The 21583-nt window shown below is 43.1% G+C and overlaps 1 protein-coding gene across 1 annotated transcript in view; it reads left to right on the top strand.

The window, feature by feature from the left end:
- Positions 1–21404, top strand: part of Atp10d (ATPase phospholipid transporting 10D (putative)) — an 89982-nt gene extending 68578 nt beyond the window's left edge. Inside the window, exons 16-23 of the mRNA XM_048414828.3 lie at positions 3473–3779; positions 4468–4544; positions 5684–5809; positions 9951–10151; positions 15161–15241; positions 16360–16464; positions 18317–18504; positions 19581–21404. Of these exons, the coding sequence (XP_048270785.3) occupies positions 3473–3779; positions 4468–4544; positions 5684–5809; positions 9951–10151; positions 15161–15241; positions 16360–16464; positions 18317–18504; positions 19581–19908 (1413 nt within the window). The 3' untranslated portion in view covers positions 19909–21404. The remainder of the gene's footprint in view (positions 1–3472; positions 3780–4467; positions 4545–5683; positions 5810–9950; positions 10152–15160; positions 15242–16359; positions 16465–18316; positions 18505–19580) is intronic.
- Positions 21405–21583: the final 179 nt, after the last annotated feature.

Here is a 21583-nt window from a genome sequence, read left to right as displayed (position 1 = left end):
ACAGTAATTAGGAGCCATTTCAAATAATAAATCACTAACAAAAGGGAGAAAGATGGAAAAAAAAAGAAGTACCATCAAACAGAATCTCAGCACTCTGCCTGCAGAAGCAGGCAAATCTCTAAGTTCGAGGCCAGTCTAGTCTACAAAGCAAGTTCTAGGACAGCCAGGTCTACATAGAGAAACTCTGTCTTGAAAAAACAAAATAATAATAATAACAATAAAAAACAATAACATATCAATTTGCCCAGATTCTGCTGAGAGGGTGTGCATCACATGACCCAAATGTCACTCTTCCTTGCAGTACATGACTTCGAAAGCCTGAGAGTATAGGTTGAAAATAAATGGTCGCAAGTGTCGGAACTCACAGATTTGGAATCCATGAACAGTGAAGACTGAATATGTATCTGCATGTGTGTGTGTGTGTGTGTGTGTGTGTGTGTATGAATTCTGCTAAAAACTAAACACTCATAGATTAAATGTCTATGTAAAACATAAAGCTACAGGTGATTCACAACTCTGTTATGAAGAATAAATATAGACTGTGAACTCTACCATATACTATTCATGCTGCAGAGACTGTCTTACATTATTGTAGTTATATTATGTTCCACTAAAACACCACCTCATATTGAATATTCTGACTTTTAAAAACTACCAAGCAGTCTGCTGCTTTCTAAATTATGCCATGTTATTTTCACCAAACTTAAAAATAAACACTTGTGCAAATAGTTTTTACTATTGTAATTTTAATCAACAAGAAGCAGGTGTGGCTTTTTTTTTTTTCATGGCTTTAGAGGTATATGGGGTCAACTTTGTTCAAAGGTTACGTAGTTGAGGAGCTCCATTTTAAAGCTGGATCTAGACTTTACGTTGTGGCGCTGTAACTAAATTTGTGAGGCCAGGTGCAGTAGAGAAGGTGAGAGGCTTATTTAGCCCACGGTTTGGAAGCTCATAAGCAAGGTGCCAGCCACAGCTTCGGGTAGGTGTCCCACGGCGGAGAGCATTCCGTGGACTTATGTGCACAGATGGTGAGTGGTAAGAAAGCTCACACAGGAGAGGAAGCAGGAGAGTAAGGAGAGACCAGGCCAACTCCTTTCCCCATCTGTTTCTGGAGGAACTAGTCTGTTCCTAGTCGACTAGCCCATTGCCAAAGACCAGCACCCACTCCTTCATGTGGGTGGTCATGACCCCATGACCATCCACAGGGCCCCACCTCTTAAAGGCCCCGGTACTCTTCAAACTACACTCATGATGATTGTAGTCATCAAAGTCATTAAGTCTTGGTTGCGTCGTATTTCCTACTTTTCCTTTGTTCCTTGTATTTTATTGTAAGTTAAGAAATGCTTGGTAGGCAGCACTTAAAAGTTAAAAACAATTACTCATGGAATATTCTTGAATCAGCAAACTATTTCAAACTGGGTTTGTAGATTTAAGTCTCCTGATTCTAGACCTGAGGTCTAGCCTTAGTGATCATTCAATGCAATGCTTTCTGGGTAGCTTGATTAGTAATCATCCTGAGTAGAATCCATTCAGCAAATATTTAATGAGTGTTCAAAGGACCTAAATTGTGTGTGTCTGTATGTGCGCACATGTGCATGCATGAGTTTATGCATGTGTTAGTGCAGGCGCACACAGAATCCAGGACATGTTGGATCCCACTGAAATGAGTTGCAGGCATCTGTGAGCCTCTAGTGAGTGCCAGGAACTGGATTCTGATCCTCTGCAAGAGCAGAAAATGCTCTCGGCAGCTGAGTCACCTCTCTAGCCAGGATGTGCTTTTTCTTTCACCATAAAGGATACAAATGTGACTTAGGGGATTGAGGGCATGGCTCAGCCATGGGACACATACATAGTGTGTGTAAGGCCCAAGGTTCAGCCTCCAGCCCAGCAACAATAAAAGTCCAGTAGAGCATAAGAGATGATTGCCCTTCAAACATTTCCTGTGTCATGTAGCGTACAGATGCACACCAACCTGTTGTGCTATACACCACTAAGGACATCCCTGCCAGAATGCAAGCTCCATGAGGGTGTGTCTCCTAAGCCCTCACGAGTATGCTTACTCATACGGTGTCTCAGCAAATGCTTATGAGTAGATTAATATGTTAAACAGAAAGAAGATGAGGCACCACCCCCCCCCCCGCGCCTTAGATTAGATGTCTGCATTTTCGTTGGTCCTTGCAGCAGTGTTAGGACGGAGGTAGCATGTGCCTTCTGCATATGGGAAGGTTGAAGCTCAGAGAGCTTGTGTGTTTGCTTAATGCCAAACAACTGGGAGTTGGTGGGATAGACCTGGGGGCTCTCGAGATACACTTCTGGGAAAGAGATGCTGCCTAGCTGATGGAATTCTTTTTGATTATTTTTATTTTCGTCATGTTTTACCACCCGACCAGTTTCCCCTCCCTTTCTTCCTAGTCTCTCTCCTCACCCCCCCCCCCATCCACTCCTCTTCAGTTTCTCTTCAGAAAAGGCAGCCTCCCATGAATATCAACCAAACATAGCCTATCAAGCTGAAGTGAGACTAGGCACTGTAGTTGGGTTTCCTGTCAGACTTCCTTTGGGGTTGCTAGCCCCCAAATAATGACACGGAGACTTACTATTAATTGTGAAGCCTTGGCCTTTAGCTTAGGCTTGTTCCCAACTAGCTCTTATAACTTAAATTAACCTGTTCCTATTCATCTACATTCTGCGTGGCTTTTTTATCTCTCATCTATTTTGTACATCCAACTTGCTCCAAGTCTCCCTGATGTCTGCCTAGATTTCATCCCGAATTCCTCTCTCTGCCCAGAAGTCCCGCCTAACCTCTCCTGCTTAGCTGTTGGTCATTAAGCTCTGTATTAAACCAATCAGGTGCCTTAGGCAGACAAGGTAAAACAGCAACACATCTTTACAGAGTTTGCTTAAATATCACGCAACAAGGCACTTCCCTCGTATAAAAATTAGACAAGACAACCCAGTATGAGTAGGGTCCCAAAAGCCAGTAAAAGAGATAGAGACAGCCCTGCTCCCATTGTCCAGAGTCCCATGAGAAGACCAAAATACAGAACTGTTACAGTTATGCAGAGCACTGGGAATCCTGCAGAAGAGGGGACGAAGGATTGTAGGAGCCAGAGGGGTCAATGACATCCCAGGAAAAACCGCAGAACCAACTAATGTGGGCTCATAGGGACCCATAGAGGTTGAACTGCCAACCAGAGAGCCTGCATGGGACTTCCGTGTTGGAACTTTAGATCCTACATAGACGTTTTAGCTGGAGAACTGCTTGAGGTGCTTCATTCTTAACCTGCCTCACGTCCACAGAAGCCCATGGAAGAGCTGCAAAGCCGAGAAGTTTTGAAGTGGGCTCTTTGAAAGTAACCCACGGTTCACTACCCAAGGCAGCCCTGATCCAGCGATTGCTAAAGAAAGAGAATGAGAAATTGAGCCAACTCTCCAGCGGCGCCCCAAGGTTAACTGTCTCTCGCTCTTTGTTCAGGGTGCCTGTGAGATGCTGATGAGCGCAATTTTGAAAGAACTTGAGAAGAGAGCTCAAGCCTCCCCTGAGCCAGCCACACTAGGAACGGACTTCCATCGGCCTCCCGACCCCCAGTGCTCTGGCCGGGCTGGACTTGTTATCACTGGGAAGACCCTGGAGTTTGCTCTGCAGGAGAGTGTGCAAAGGCAGTTCCTGGAGCTGACCTCACGGTGCCAAGCTGTGGTCTGCTGCCGAGCCACGCCCCTTCAAAAGAGTGAGGTGGTGAAACTCGTTCGTAACCATCTCCACGTGATGACCCTGGCCATTGGTGAGTGGAGGTGGGAGGGTGGACACCCTGCCCGGCATTCTCCGTTGTGTGATGATACGCAAAGGGGCAGCCTACGAAGGTCTCGCAGTGTCCTGGATAATGTATCGTCAACTAGGCACAAGTTAGTCTTATTTGGGAAGAGGATTCTCAGTTGAGAGAATGTGTCCCTAAGATCTGTCTGCAGGCAAGCCGGGTAGGGCATTTTCCTAACTACTGATTGCTTTGGGAGGGCCCAGCCCATTGTGCATGGTGCCACCCTGGAAAATGAGTCCCAGGGTGGAGAAGAGTGCAGGCCAAGCAAGCTAGGAAGAGGAAGCTGGTAAGCAGCGTCCTCCATGGCTTCTGCGTCAGTTCCTGCCTCGAGTTCCAGCTCTGACTTTCCTCAGTCATGAATTATGATTTCTGAGGTGAAGTAAGTCCTTTCCTCCCCAAGTTTCTCTTTTGATCATGGCATTTTATCACAGCAATGGGATCCTAAGACACACAACATGAAAGATTTGAAGACAGTATTGAGTCTGGAAACTTTCCTAATGATAGTGAGATGCTACATTTAATTCTGCTTCACTGGTTTCCCTGTAACTCTGGAAAGTGGGATGTACCCCAAAGGACCAATTTGTTCACTTGAATAGCCATGGGATTTGCAATTTACACCTCACATGTGTCTCATGTTTCCTTCTGCCTCATGAAGGTGATGGTGCTAATGATGTTAGCATGATACAAGTGGCTGACATTGGGATAGGCGTCTCAGGTCAAGAAGGCATGCAGGTGAGTCCACACCCACCCAGCTACCATGACCATCTGCCTACTAAGGGAACTTCTCTGATAAAATTGCGGTGGGACAGTGGGGCTGTAGGGTAAGGAGTAAGAGAGGCCGGGCCTTCATCAGTTCCACGATTGGTCATTTGTGAATAATATGTGGTGCTGGCCAGTTTCTGCTGTGTTCCTGTGTTCTGTTTTTAAAAAGCTTGTGTGCATCAAAGGATTTCACTTTGTAGGCATGTAATATGTTTGTTAAATTCTCATTGAAAAAAATCTACTACAATTTGAATACATGACATATAAAATATAGAGGATCGGGAGGGAAGGGAAAGGAAAGGAGACATGAAAGAATGAGAAGGAGGAAGATATGACTGTGTCTGCTGTCTCTCTGTATGTGTGTATATGTACATGTGTGTATGTATTATGTATGCATGTGTGTGTGCCTGTGCATATATGTGTGCATGTATGTGTATGTATGTGTGTATGTGCACGTGCATATGTATGTGTGTATATGCATATGTGTGTATATGTAAGTGTGTTTATATGTATGTGTGTATGTATATGTATGTATGAATGTATGTGTGTGTGTATATATGTGTATATATGTATGTGTGTATGTATGTGTATGTAATGTGTGTATATGTGTGTGTGATGTGTGTATGTATGTGTGATGTGTGTATGTATGTGTGTATATGTACATGTGCATATGTGTATATGTGTGTATGTGTGTATATGCATATATGTGTGTATGTGTATATGTAAGTGTGTTTATATGTATGTGTGTGTATATGTATGTACGTGTATGTATGAATGTGTGTGTATGTATATATGTATCTGTGTATGTGTGTGTATGTAATGTGTGTATATGTATGTGTGATGTGTGTGTATGTATGTGTGTGTATTATTTATGTATGCGTGTATATCTGTGTATGTATATGTGTAAATGTGTGGGTGTGTATGTGTATATGTGTGTATGTATATATGCCTGTGTATATGTGTAGTCTCTCTTTTGGGATCTACTTGGGGGTTAAGTTAACTGATTTGGGTTTACTAATTGTCAGGCTATAACTGCTAGGCTGTGTGTGTTCTAGCATGTTCAGTTGCTGAGGATAGTCTTCTCTCCCTGTTGCTCTCCCTGTTTGCAGGCTGTGATGGCCAGTGACTTTGCCATCTCTCAGTTCAGACATCTCAGCAAGCTCCTTCTTGTACATGGGCACTGGTGTTACACACGACTCTCCAACATGATTCTCTATTTCTTCTACAAGAATGTGGTATGTACCTGCCAAGACCTCGCCACCCCCTCTCCAATCCAACCACTCCTGGTGACCTCAGGGATGACTGGTTGTGTTCATTGGTGCTGGAGAACAGCCGGAAGCCATTCTCATGTACTCCCAGAGAGAATCTGGGAATGTGTGCATAAACTGTTGGCTACAAATTGCTAGGCCTGTCCATCTGCTGGCACACTCTGCATTCTATTAAGTCCCAACTGGTTCATTTAAGTCGAATTTTTGACCTTCTATAGAAAGATAGTGACAAGCAGGATTATGAAATGTTTCAAGCTGTCAGTAGAAAATGAAAAGGTTTGCTTCCATGCTACTGGGGATGGCAAATAAGTAAATTGATGAGTAGATAAATAAATCTGCTGCTCCTAAGTAACAGCTCCTGTCCTCTATCAAGGAGGGATAGAGCTGAAAACTCAAGGATTTTTCTACCCTGCCCATAAAATCTATTTATGCTTTGCAGATGTATTGTGATGTTGGAACTTTAGTGTGATTTTTGCTTGGAAGTCCTCATATCTAATCTTATTTCATTTAAACTAAGCATACTTGTCTTCCTTCCTTCCGTCTCTCCCTCCTTTCCTTGCCCCTCCCTTTCTCCTTCCTTCCTTTCTTATTTTTCTTTTACTGTATAAATTTTTGGTGGTCTCTAGTTCTTAAGTCCTGGGGGTCCTTGTATTCACTATGTGGTTCAGGTTCACCTCAAATCTGTAATATCCTCCTACTTCTGCATCCTAAGTTGTATTACACACCTAGAGCAAAATAGTGGACTTCAGTTTTCTTTCTTACACACTCTCCCTGACTTAGGTTCATTTTCTTCCAGATGAACTATGTAGCAACATCACGGTCTTTAGGCTGCCCTTATTCTTGGTCTTTAAAAGCACAGAATGTTAGTAGGGGACATACATTAGATCACTTGATTGAAATACCATCTACCATCTTTAGGGAAAATGCGTTCATCCTCTTCAGGATATGTCACAATGTGTTATTTAGATCTCTGTTTGTGAGTCAAGGTGGGTTTACCCCCTTGTAGTACAATAAAGTTCTAGAAAGCTCTCAATTATCTTCTAAATCTAAGTATCACATTTGTTCAGAGTAGATACCTTACAAAAATATTTTCAAATATGAAATGTCTGTATCTGGAGAAATCTGTGACATGTCATTGGAATGTTCAAGACATTGTCATTTATGGCTTTTAGGAAGGACTTTCAAAAAGGCTTTTAGAACTCTGCCAAGAGTTCTGCCTGCAGTATCTTTGCGTTTTCTATCTTTATCATTACTGGGATGCGAGTCTCCTTACCACCTTTATTAAGCCCAAAGTTTGAGAAACACAAATATTAGGGAGAGACACGGCAGCTCTTAGAGATGGAGGGCACTCTAGTTAGTAGGCAGGACATCCGGGGGAAGGACTACTTTCTGCTGTCTAGCTACAGATGATCACTTTCACTCCAGATTTAATGTCTACCCTTTATTTTCCTAGCCAAACAGTAATTCCATTATTAGCCACTGAGATCTGGGTGAGGATGAGAAGTCTCTAAAGTGACTTCATTTCTGAGACTGTGTTTCTTTGATGTTGGACAACTTATCCATGAATACTATGGGTTCACACCAATGGCCCCAAACTACATGTGTCCAAACTGGGTAGATTTGGAGGAACTGACCATAGTGCCTCTCCACGAACACTAGGTAGAAAGGTGTCTTCTAAGTGTTATGGCGCTGTGCTAAGTGTGGTGGTACATCTGTGGTGGTGCATCTGTGGTGCTGGTGACGGCAATATTGTGCTATTTGGTGGTCTGCGGTTGCAGTTCTATTGGACGAATGCTTGTGTACCATGCACAACGCCCTGTGCTCGATTCCCATCACTGCATAAATGTACGCCCGTATCTTCACATCCTCAGTGGAGAGGCAGGAGGTTCAGGATGCTGAAATCAGGCTGGGGAAATGGTTCAATGGGTAAGCACTGGACGGAGGAGATAACCTGAGTTCAAATCCACAGAACTCACATTAACAAGATTGGGTTGCTCACGTGCTCCATAGCCACAGCACTGTTGTGGGTGGAGTCGAGATTCCTGGGACTAACTGTGCAAGCACAGCTCCAGGTCCAGTGAGAGACCCTGTCTCAAAGAAGTGAGGTAGAATGTGACAGCAGGATACTGATGCCCTCCTCTGGTCTCCACTTGCACACAGAGTGTGCACATGCACCATACCTACACATAGTGTTCATGTATACACACACACACAGAGAGAGAGAGAGAGAGTAAATGAAGTTTACTCTCTGGCTAAAATTGGATGGTCTCTTGGGAAACATGGGGAGGTGGCTGCCCTAGATGGAACTGGCAGCCAGTTTGAGCTGTAGGCCTTGCAAACATCATTATACTCTTCATCAGAATGCTAAAGTAGCTAACAACTGCTTTCCCCCACCCCCAATTTTTTGTTTTTGTTTTCCAAGATAAGGTTTCTCTGTAGCTTTGGAGCCTGTCCTTGAACTCACTCTGTAGACAAGGCTGGCCTTGAACTCTGTCTGTTTCTGCCTCCTGAGTGCTGGGATTAAAGGCATGCACCACTGCCACCCGACCCCCAGTATCTTAATATATGTTAGACTAGTCACAGGTTGTGGACACTCCCTAACTTATTTTTGACTATTAGTCCTGAGGTAATATAAATTTGATTGTACACAGGTTGAAACCAGAGTTTGCAGAGGTTCAGAAAGTGACAAACAGCAGATGTGCCCTGAAATAATAGACAACCCCAGAACCTCAGTCCAGTGCTCCTCTCTTTGCCCTCCTTAAGAGCAAAGGGATTTTTGCTGCACTGGCCAAGTTAAAGATGCAGTTCTGGGGGAAAGACTGACGTCTAGGGTAGTCACCTCCCCGTGTTTCCCAAGGGACCATCTGATTCAAGTATGAGAATCCCATGCTTTGGGAACCTGTCAGTCTTCAAGATAACTGGATGTTAGCCACTCTATTGGCACCATTCCATTTAACTGCTATGACATAAGTGGGCAGAAAGGTGGAAAAACAAACGTGTGCACACCTCTCTGAGCCAGGCACTCGCCTTTGTTCCATTTATCTACAGCAAAAACTCTGCCACTTATATGTTGGAGGAGGGAGACGCTTGTTGGTTCCCAGCCACCTGGCTAGCTTAGGCCAGAAATAATCACACAGAAACTGTATTATTTAAATCACTGCCTGGCCAATTAGCTCTTGCTTCTTATTGGATAACTCTTACATATTAATTTAACCCATCTCCATTAATCTGTGTTTTGCCACGTGGCAGTGGCTTACCGGCAAAGTTTTGTCATGTCAGACTTTGTCAGCAGCTCTCTCTGACTTCTCTCTGACTCTGCCCTCCTTCCTCCCAGCATTCAGTCCAGTTTTCCCTACCTACCTAAGTTCTACCCTATCAACAGGCCAAGGCAGTTTCTCTATTCATTAGCCAATAAAAGCAACACATAGACAGAAGGACCTCCCACACCACTTATATAGCACATAAGTATCTGGGTAACGTTTTGCAAATTTCGTACTCTCTTTGGGTCTCAATGACTTAGTTTATTCAGTCTGCAATAATGAAGTATCACAATAACAACAATGGAAATTTTCAGCAGTCTAGTTGCCAGAGGTCTGAAATCAGGGAGTGGGTATGGTTGGGCTTTGGTAATGGTCCTTTCTGGCTACACCCTCTCTGGGGAGAGGAAAGTCTTCAGAGTGCATTTTATGTGATTGCTGATCACACAGGCTCTACCATGATAACTTCACCATTTGACCTCCCCTCTGAACATTGTCACCCTGTAGACTAAGATTTGCTTTTATTACTTTGCATGGGTACAGAAGCATTTAGTTCATCATCTGTAAAATGGGAACAACAGTCGCTATGAAGATTAAATGAATTCTTTGTAAATTACTTAGAATAGTGCCGGCACTACATAGTACTGGTGTAAGGATGTGTATAATATTGCTAAAATACTCACTAAAAAGAAAACAAAATTAAAGACCACCATGGCAAGTTGTGTTCTTCGTCTTTGGTTGGCAAATCTGAAGAGTGGCTGAAGGCCCAGGACTCAGACATGCAGTGTGGGAGGGCTTCCCAGTGTGCACCGATGTCTCTAAGCACTGAACATCTTTCTTTGTGTCCTCAGGCCTACGTGAACCTCCTTTTCTGGTACCAGTTCTTCTGTGGGTTTTCAGGAACATCTATGACTGACTATTGGGTTCTGATCTTCTTCAACCTCCTCTTCACCTCCGTCCCCCCCATCATATATGGCGTGTTGGAGAAAGATGTATCTGCAGAGACCCTCCTGCAGCTGCCGGAACTTTACCAGAGTGGTCAGCGGTCAGAGGTAAGTACTCAACAGAAACCTGTCAGCAGATGCAATACCTGCTAAAAGCCAGCATGACTCCAGTAAGCTGGGCCCACACATTATGGGATAGTCAGGACAGTTGCTTCTGATTCTCAACCTTCCTAATGCCAAGACTCTTTTATACTGTTCCTCATGTTGTAGTAACCCCACAACCATAAAAGTATTCCATCATTACTTAATAAATATAATTTTGTTATTGTTATGAATTGTACTGTGATATCTGATAATACAACCCCCCCAAAGGAATCGCAGCCCACAGGTTGAGAACCATTGCTCTATTCTCACATGGCAGATGTTAAGTCAGTGGTATCAATGCAAATCTTAAAAAGTTCTTATGTACTTATCAGATGAAATTCAGAGTTTGTGACCTTGCTGATGGCAGCTGACATTTGTTAAACCCACTGCACAATCTGTTACAGTACCCAGCAAACATTTCCTGCCTCATTCATCTCCACACAGATGCTTTTTGAGAAAGAATCTAGTGTTTTTCCCACTCCAAAATGAGGAATCTGAACCTCAAATGTGTTAAGTAACTTCCCTCAGACTTGCAGAGTTAATAAAGGATAGAACCAGGATCTGAAACCAGCTCAGTCTGGTTCCTAAGCCCAAGTTAATTCCTCAGTGTCTGGTGTCACACAGGACAGAAGTGATCTCAGTGGCTGGCTCCCATCTCCACCCCAGTGATGTCGGGGTTCTGGCTCAGCACTGGCTTCTCTCCTGCTTCCCTGCTTCTGTTGCTCCCTTATCATCCCTTCCCTGGAGGATTGTGGGTAGTAGGCAGGGTAGCCTGCCAACTAGAGTGGCTGTCTAAATATTCTTGTTCCTGATTCATTGTTCACACAATTAATAATGGCCAACATGGATGTAACAGGAAACGTATAGGATGGCAGACACTGTTCTAAGTGCTTAACCTGATCTAATCTACCAAATATCCTGCAAGGCAGGGCTGCCGTTTACTCTTCTTTGTAGGAGGCACAAGTCAAGCACAAGGTGCTGCCTTTAGCAGCCTGTTCTTGGTGCTGAGCTGAGCTAGTGAGTGTTACAGTTTAGTCTCTACGTCCAGGCCCAAGGTGTGCCTTCGTGCGGTGTGGCAGGAAGGGCTCTGACGGTCCCTTTAGTCCTTGGGCTCCCCTTGTGGTGCTTAGGCCAGATGTAAAGTGTTGTTGTAAACACTTTGTGAGGCTCCTGACAGAGGAGGAGCCTTAGACACCTGTGTAGGCAAGGCTGGGCAGCCCCAAGTGTCACGTGTTCCAGTACTAAGAATACTGATTGCCACAGTCCTCACATTTATAATGGACAAGGAAAAAAAGAAAGAAGGAAGGAAGGAAGGAAGAAAGGAAGGAAGGAAGGAAGGAAAGAAAGAAAGAAGGAAGAAGGAAGGAAGGAAGGGGTAATGAAAAAAAGTGGGGAAAAAAAGAAAAGAAATGGCCCAGACTAACCTGAAGTAAAAGAGAAATGTTTTAACACACAGCTGCAAAACCCAGGGCAGTGGGAACAACAAATTTTCCTCTAAGCCATTATAAATGTTTGCCTTTGATGTTTTAGCCTGGTTCTTGTCATTCACATTCTCTGGTACTTATCATCTGTTGACTGAGTTTCTGTTCTTCCCCGTTCCCACAGTCGTTAAGTCCCCCCAAAAAAATCACACAGAGGTCTACATTAACTATAAACTGATTGGCCCATTAGCTCAGGCTTCTTATTAACTCTTATAACTTATATTAGCCCATTATTCTTGTCTGTGCTAGCCACATGGCTCAGTACCTTTTTCAGCGAGGCAGTCACATCTTGCTTCTTCTGTGGCAGGCCAGAACTACAGAGAGGAATTGGCTTTCCTTTTCCTAGGATTCTGTTCTGTCTTCCCCTCTTACCTAAGCTCTGCCCTATCAGGCCAAAGCAATTTCTTTATTTATTAACCAATGAAAGCAACACACAAACAGAAGTACCTCCTACACCAATCACCAAAGCTAGAAATGTCTTCTTGCCGAGTCCTGGGGCGTGTCATTCCCAGGGACATAGCTGAAGCAGATGGGTGGGTTGGAAAGGTTCTCTATGGAAACACTGGACAGAGCAGAGTGAGATTAGCCGTCAGACATCTGTGTGCTGGTCCCCGAGGGCTACTGTGAAGACATTCACACAGATCAGCGTGGGTTGGGAATAATGGAATGTTTGCATTCTGATTCTCTGCTGTGTGACCTTGTTTTACCTTGTTTACCTTGTTTAGTTTGTTTACCTTCTGGAGAAGCTGTAGGAGTAAGGAAGATAACACATACAATGTTTCCAGCCACATTAAGAACTCAGTATTTTTATTTCGAACAGTCGGGCTGGAAACATAAATTTGATAAAAGAGATTGTAAATGATGCTTTTCTTTTCTGAAACTTTATTTTGACTTGAAAAGCATCTCTGAAGAGGTGGCTGACTCACTGTCCACACCTAACAGGAACAGCCAACAAAGCAGAGTGGCCCGCAGCTCGCAGCAGGAGGAGGAGATCTGCAGGGCCCTTTACTAGTGCAGGTCCATGCAAACCAAACAGCCACGTGAGCTTCCCTAAAGCCATCCAGCCTACCTTGTAGTTCAAGGCCCAGATGCCAGACGGTATGGTAGGAGCCACTGAGCATAGTCCTGCACCCCCGGCTCCAGATAAATCCCGTGTCCTCTGGGAAAGGAGTGGAGAGGAGACACATGTGTTACAGGAGGGTCTCAAAGGCCAGTTTGTATAGACTGAGGCTAAGTCCATCTTGTTCTTGGGAGAACTGAGCTCTGCTTCCAGCCCTTGAATCCTGCAGTCATTTCTTTGCACACAGTGTTCTGTTAAGCTAACCAGTCTGATAAAGCACAATCTCATGGAGAGTCCCAGTCTAGACACACGAGGAAAAGGTGGTTCCACATGTATTCCAAGTTAATCACACAAAACAAGAGTCAGCACTAGAAACCACATGAGAGAGAGCGTGTGGCATTTGTCCTTCTGAGCCTGAGTGGCCTCTCCGAGTATAATTTCTTGAAGTCCCATCCATTTACCTGCAAATGTTACAATTCGTTTCTCTTTACAGCTGAGCAATGTTCACTGCAGACACGGACCACATTTTCCTTATCTGTCGTCAGTGAACATCTAGGCGAGTTCTGTGTGCTAGCGCTTGTAAATACAGCAGCGATGAACATGGCCTTGCAAGTGTGTCTGAAGTACGATGTAAAGTCCTTGGGGGTTTCCCCAGGAGTTCTAAAGCTGGGTCATAGACTGTTCTATTTCTAGCTTTTTGAGAGACCTCAAACCTGATTTCCAAAGTGGCTGCACTACTTTAGAACCCAGCCAACAGTGAATAAGGATGCCCTCTCCCCATAGCCACTCCACCATCTGTTGTGTTTGTATTCCTGCTCATGGCCATTTACTAGTGTGAAATAGAATTGAAAATTGGTTTTAATCTGCACTTCCCTGATGACTTTACTTCTTTCTGCCAGTTCTGTAGCTTTTTTCCACTTTTCTCATTTTTATAACCAAATACCTGACAGAGCCTATAAAGTAAGGAACGGTTTATTTTACCTTACAGTTTGTATGTGTGTGTGTGTGTGTGTGTGATCATATTATAAGGGATGAGAAGGAGGGAGGAATGGGGGTGGGGTACAGATGTACAGGGAGAGGCAAAGACTCCGCACTTGGGCAGGCAAGAGCCGAGTTGACCTACTTCTGCCAGCCAGGCCCCACTCTTAGATTCCAAAACTTCTCAAAACAGGACCAGCAGCTGGGACCAAGTTTGGAAGCATAAGATGATTGGAGGAAATACTATATTCACAGTATAACATACAGGAAGATTGGGTTGAGGGCTACAAAGAAAAGCATAGAAGTCAATTAAGGTGACTGACCAGCCATTCATAAACAGATCTGATGGTAACGGGGGCAAGGGGTGGGAATAGAGTAAGTAAACATAGAAGTGCTGGATTTGTTTAGGTTTTTGAATAGTACTTTCTGGTCAGTGGACAGAGCTAGATCTGTTTCAGGTATTTACTAGATCCAGAAGGACTTAGGGATGTAGCTCAGTAGCAGAGTACATATTTGACATGTGTGACCAGTGGTTCAATCAGTCCCATGCAGAAGTAGCACACACACACACACACACACACACACACTGTGCACATACACTCATGTACATAAGCACACACATACACACACAAACACATGTATTTGGGCACACAAATGCACATACACAAACACTCATGCTTGTCCACATATATGCAAACAACAAACATGGATATACATGTATGAATACATACATGTTGATCCATGATACATATACACACACTGTGCGCACACACACTCATGTACACAAACACACACACATGTACACACACAAACACATGTATTCAGGCATACAAATGCACATACACAAACACTCATGCTTGTCCACACATATGAAAACAACGCACATGGACACACATGCATGAATACATAAATATTGATCTATGATAAAATAGATTTTATGTTTTTAATTAAAATATAATTCCATTATTTTCTTCTTCCTTTTCCTCTTTCTAATTTTCCCATTCCCACCCCCTCCTTTTAAAATCATGGCCTCTCTTTCTCTAGTTGTTATTGTTACATTTATACATATATATACACATACATATATGCATTTATATGTCTTACCAAAGTCAGAATGGCTAAGAGCAACAAAACAGTTGATGGTGGATGTTGGAGAGGGTTCGAGGAAAAAGGGAACTTTCAGTCATTGAAAACTGCTCCAGCCACTCTGGAAACCATTGTGGAAAACCCTCAAAAAGCTAAAAATAAAATTAGATTTTTAAAAAATGGATCAAGTAAGTTAAATAAGAGTTCCTGTGGTTTGGTACTTTTCCTGCCACATGCAACAGTGAACATGTCTTAGCTCGCTGACTGCATTCTCCTACTATGAAATAAAACCGAAGGACCAGCGAGTTATTGTTTTGCCCTGACCCTTGTTAATTTTGCTCCCTCTTCAACATGTGTTTTATTTCCAGGCATACGTACCTCTCACATTCTGGATCACCTTGCTGGATGCCTTCTATCAAAGTCTGGTGTGCTTTTTTGTGCCTTACTTTGTAAGTCTTTGTTTGTCTGTGTATTTGCCATTCATGAATTAATGATGTTTCTGCGTACATTGCTTTCCGTCAACTATTAGTTAACTGATATATGTAACCTCTCATAGTATGTTAGGTAATGGGTTCAATTATGTACCTAGTTTATTTCTCTTGGGTCTCTTATTAACACTCAGCTGTCTACTAAGTTTTGTCGGTGGCTTAAATAAAATTTAAATTCTGTCCATATAAATAAATTAGCCAAAAAATCATTGAACAATATCAGAAAAAGAAGAGCTTCTATCAGTGAGTATTGGGCTAATTCTATCAGGCTAAGACTCAGAATATTAAATTTAAGTACCTGTAAGGAATATATTCAGAACTTAATAAAAAAAACACCTTTTACGGATAAGTTAAGAAGGAACAAAACAAGCAAAGAATATGTAAAAGATCATCTTAAAAGTTTAGACTGGCGCCAAGCGCAGGAGAGCCGGTGCAGCTGTCTGCACCTTGTTCCTTCCAGAAAGAAGCACGTTGTGATGACAGAGTGTGTCGACGGAGTACGGCACTGAGAGTAAAAACAGTGATGCTCACTAGCTTGACAGTTCTGTGCCGTGTTCAGATGAAATCACACGAATTAGCTCACTTGCATATTCTCGCTATATTGCTCTGCAAGAGAATTTAGACAAAGCAGCTGAAAGCGCCTTCAGAAAAAGATACTGGGAGAACAGAGAACTGGATCATTTGAGAACCAGCATAAGGACTTGAAGATGCATTGGTGAGAGGGACGGGATATTTACCTAGAAGTAATCAGTGTAGGGTACTGACAACTGCTGCTTCTGTGGTTTCTTAAGTGGAACATATTCGATGCATTTGTGTGCCTTTCAGAGCTGAATGCATGAACAAAAGCTTCCAGAAAGATCAATCATGATTCTGAATGAAGAGGAATATTCCACCTGAAAGTTCAAAATGTAGACAGAGAGCCTTATGTGGGAGAATGTTGGTATTTCCTAAGTGGCCGGTTGGTTAACTGAGCTACTTGTAGAGACTACGCAGGCCACATCTGAGCTGTAGATACAATGGTGTCACACACCAAGTGTGTGCAGCCCTCACACTCACCTCCTGCTGTCCTCTCCATGTAGACCTACCAGGGCTCTGACACTGACATCTTTACGTTTGGGAATCCCCTGAATACATCAGCTCTGTTCATCATTCTCCTCCATCTGGTGATCGAAAGCAAGAGTTTGGTGAGTGCTTCCCCTCTACCTGGGGTGGGGGTGGGGGTCTTCTGTTAGCAGCAGGCCTGCCAAGCCCTCTGTGGTTGTAAGCTCAGGGCTGCTAAGAGTCATGGCCCTGTAGAAAATTGGTCATTCTGTGTAAAGTTGAGGGTTGCTGGGTCTCATGATGCCGAGTGCAGGGAAAGTGGAAAGCACCTGTGTGTGTGTCTTTGTTTCTGTCACCAGTGAGTACTTCGTAGACGTGAGTCGGGGACAGGAAACACCAGCTGCGCTTAGTAGGCTTTTAGACCAAGCTGATGGCTTCACACTGAAGTCAATGACCTTCTGTGCCATACCTTCACTCTGTTAACTTTAGTAAAGGAGGACTTTATGCCCCATGATGTTTTAATTTCTTTGGGCAAAGATCCTTTATTTCTTCTTATGCTTAGGATGGACTTGAAAAGCCCAGTAAAGCTCCTCTATCTAGTCTCACACAGGGAGACTCCTAACCTGTGCCCTACCTCATTTGCTGGCTCCACCTTCTCCCTTTCTCAGCTTCCCAGATGCATTGAGTTTATTATCACATCAGAACCTTGTTACTTACTGTTATCTATTAGTAGAGATACTTTTTAGATTTCCCTTGTATTCATGAATCTTGACCAACTTCCAAATATTCCTTTAGATCACCGTGTGCCTTAGCAAGCACTCTCTGCCTCTAGAACCTTTTGTAATCATCTATTACCTCATTTTATTCTCTTGCTTTTGTTCATAAGATTAAACATAATCTATCGTTATTTATTTCATTATAGAATTATCTGATTCAGGTTTATCTTCTGCATCAAACTATAATCTGTGTGAGGTCAGGGTTCATGCCTGTTTTGTTCACCATGTAAACCATTGTGAGAGCTAAGACTGACTCAGAGAAAGGGTTCAAAAAACCAACATGGGTGAGTAGCTAGGCACCTCATCACTTTGGGAGTTTATTTAGCATCAAGGTAAATGGATTTCAAACAGGAACTCACTGAATGAAGCTATGGTTCAAGATATACAATGCTATAAAATCAAATTATTTTTAACAAGTTATAGAGTAGGACCAAATATTTATTTTTGGCATCATTTGCTTTGCTTATGTGTAATGACCTATAACTAAATCTTCTAAGCCCCAAATGTGATAAAATGTTAATATATGCAAATACCACATCAGCTAAACCAAATTAAAAAGCTATAATGTTTGTCTCATCTGGGCATCTACTTAACTGTTAAACCATTGGTCGAGATACTTTTGGTTCTCCCAAAAGACATGCCACAGGCTCTGACGTATGTGTGTTCCAGAGGAAATAACATGTTAGGTATGTCAGTTGGGGTTCCCTGGTTGGAAGAAACAACAGTCCATTCTGGATAACATAAGCAAGCAGAAATTATATTGAGGAACCATGTCCAACAAACAAAATCCCAAGGAGTCAGCGGAGGGCCAGAGAGCAGAAACGAACAACTGCACTCGCCAAGATATACACTTTTCTGAATCGACTGCATGCATTTTCTTCTTCTCCTGCCTCACTGTTCTAGGGTAATTCTGTAAGCAGATCAATAAGTGACAACTATATATATAAAAAAAGAAAAAGACATACAAACACCTCCTGGTACATGGACAGTACAAACTAAACCAGTCAACAGAATCGCCCATTGACACTTAATTTTGTAGAATTCAAACAGTGCCATGAGCCACTCATGAATGATGCCCTTTCCTTTTGCCCTCGGTTTCTTGTGTCTGTAAAATGAACCACTCAGAGTTTATTGTACTGTTTCTTTATTGGAGCAGGTTTTGCTAGGTTGCAATACGCACCAGTAAGCATCTCCTTTCCTGGCCCTTCTTGTCTTGCAGACTTGGATCCATATGCTGGTCATGGTTGGGAGCATCTTGTCCTACTTTTTCTTTGCCTTGGCTTTCGGAGCGTTATGTGTGACTTGTAACCCACCATCCAACCCCTACTGGATTATGCAGAAACACATGCTGGACCCAGTATTCTACTTAGTTTGTGTTCTTACAACCTGCGTAGCTCTTCTGCCCAGGTGTGTCATTGGTTTTTTCCTTAAGAGAATTAAGTACATGGTTTCAGGTAATCACTAAGAATGAATGGCCGACGGCCCAGCTCAGTAGTAAGGAAATCAGCTGACATGCTAGCTAAATATTGGTTTCAGTTGTACCATAGAGCAGGACTGGATTAAGCAAGTGAAGACATATATTTCTCTGTCATGGAGAAGTCCAATCTGATTGACAGTTCACAGGAAGAAAGAAACTTTGCCTCATGGGATTATCCGAGAACCTACCATGACCTCTCATTCACTCTGCCTTCCCCTGAGCCCTTGCTTTGGTCTGTGTTTTACAGCTATCATAGGTACCTAAACTAGGTAACTTACAAACAGAAATGTACTGACTCGGAGTCCCACATCAAGGTACTAGCAGGTTTGGTGATTCTTATCCGAGGATGAGATTTTAATGCTTCATTCATGAATGGCACGGTGGGAGAGCAAACCCCTCATAGCCTTGTCACTGACTAAAGTCTCCCCTATTATACTGTTATAGTGAGTATCATCTATCTCAGACCACCAGAAGCTTCCTGCAGGCCAGGGCTATGAATCTGCTAGCAGCAGCCATCTTCCCTCACTTACGCAGAAGAATCTTCTGTGCTGTGAATGCTTTCCCCCACAGAACTCAAGTTGCAATTTATTGTCATTGTAACAATAGAAGATGGGGGGCCTTTATGTTTATTTGGCAAGCATAGAGAGTACTTGCTGTTTGCTTTACAGATATTAATTTATTAAATATTTTTAGTTGCTGAGTTTTAAAATCATGGTCTTGCATAATAGTCCAAGCAGACCTGGAACTCACCGTCAAGCTTAAGATGGCTTTGAACTCATGCTATCCCTCCAATTTAACCTTCCAAGTGTTGGGATTATAGAGGCTCTTCCCCCATGCCAGGTTTAAAATTATTTTAATCTCCATATTATAGCTTACTTACTTGCGCTATCTCAGAGACCAAGTGCCTACCAGACTCTTTTACTTCTTTTTGACTGGTTACTATTTCCATTGGCTCCCATGATGCAATGGAAGTGAACATGATTCTGTGGTATTTTTTGTCATCTAGGTTTCTATACCGCGTTCTTCAGGGATCCGTGTTTCCGTCTCCCATTCTGAGAGCCAAGTGCTTTGACAGACTAGCTCCAGAGGAGAGGGCGGAAGCTCTCAAGAAGTGGGCAGGGACTGCAAAGACCAATCAAGCGGCATCCAAGTGTGCCACCCAACCAGCTGCCGAGTCAGGGAGACCTGTGCCTGCTCCTTCTGCTGCCCTTGCCATGAAGCCAGCAACAGCGCCTGCCATTGAGCCAGAAAACATCCCTACCTGTGAGACTGTGCTAGATCTTGACTACTCTGAGTCAGGTGCCTCAAAGATGACTGAACCCTCAGCATGTTAAAAACACAGGATACCCTGCTTAGCGTTGCACGTAATCTTTCAAATTTTGAAGAATTCAGAAGTGAGGATTGCTTGTGTTTCGGTACAAGGGATATCAGCATTTTGTTCAGTGTGGAAAACCCAACACCATGTCTGCAACTGTATACCGGTGTGCACATTTGTAAACAAGGGATCATGTTTGACCTGAGCAGAGTTCAGGGAAGTGGAATATTTAATTCAGGATCATATGTTGTTTTTTATGAAACTTTTTAGATTTTGTAAAGGAATTTCAATTGTCTTATAAATGCAATCATTATCAAAGGGAATTCATTTGAAATGTATTTATTTTAGAGGTAAGTCTCATGTATTTGGAAAATGATTTAAGCGATATCCTACCTGAATTTTAATTTAAGGGGGGAAAAAAAAGGACTTTTAAAGCTGACTCATTACAGCCTTTAACCAGCACTTGAGAGGTAGAGGCAGGTGAATCTCCGAGTTCAAGGCTAGCCTGCTCTACAAAGTGAGTTGTAGGATGGTCAAGGCTGTTACAAACCCCCAAGAGCCTTTTGTTTCCCATGAGAAGCCTTTGGTCCCTGACTAAAGGTGTTTAGCACATGCACACACACACACACACACACACACACACACACACACACACGGCGTATCTACTCATTTCAGCATTGTGCTGAAGCAGAGCCTTCGTAGGGAAGGAAAAAAAAAAGAGGGCCAGTGTTTCCAGCAGCACCAGCTGCCTTCTGCTCTATTTGCTGTTAAGAGAGGACATATGAGCGCCCCATATGTAGGTACTGTCAATCAGGACACAGACAGATAGGTCATGAAACACAATCAGCTGAGCCTACAGACCGTGAGCAACTTCCCGCATTCAAAAACGGATGATATCCACACCAACATGAGACAATCAGCTTCCAAGCAGTCTCCCGGAAACCATTTGAGAGTTCATAGCTGTTACTGCGCCCAACCACTGTCTGCATGGTAACCTCTACAGAAGGTGATGTGGGACAAGACTGATACAAGCCACACTCAGTGGGAATCCCAAAGCTCTCAGAGAAATGAACATATTTAAGGGTAGAAATGTCTGTAGCACGTTTTCTGCTGAGACAGATCATGGACACCGGCTTCACTTAGTGCCCCGAGGCTAGTTTACACCAGAGTCAATTTGCCACTGTGAGGTCCTGAGTTCTTGTTGTTGAAGACTTTCAAAACCTCTGTATTCGTCTGAAAGCTGTCGCCTACCAGTCATGTGGAGTTCCCTTCATGAATCGCTATGCTAAAAGTCAATGTCTACAGCAAAGTCTTATAAACTGTTATCCTCAGGGCCTAGCATTGCCTGCCTGTACTGTCCGCGTGACTTTTCTGTACCCTCCTGTTATTGTTAAATGGCCTTTTTAAATAGACTCATTTTTGCAACATGACAATATCACGTGACTAAAGGAAGTTGCCTTCTGCTTCCCTGAGATTTTTTTAAATAAATTATTTAATAAATAATATTCATTGAAAGCTGTTGTCATTCCCATCACTCCTCCCTGAATCCAGCTGTAATTGGTGCCAGAGCTGAGAAGGAAAATCCTAAGGCATGCCTTTGCCAGAATGCTTTTTTAACCTCTTTGTCTGGGGGGGGGGGATTAAAAATCACTTGATATTAGATCATTCATCATCCCCACAACAACTGGAAATCA

Source organism: Myodes glareolus, chromosome 8 (genome assembly GCF_982192425.1).
Source record: "Myodes glareolus chromosome 8, mMyoGla1.1, whole genome shotgun sequence".
Taxonomy (NCBI): domain Eukaryota; kingdom Metazoa; phylum Chordata; class Mammalia; order Rodentia; family Cricetidae; genus Myodes; species Myodes glareolus.
The sequence above is the reverse complement of the archived record's forward strand: the minus strand, read 5'-3'. Positions and strand labels throughout refer to the sequence as shown.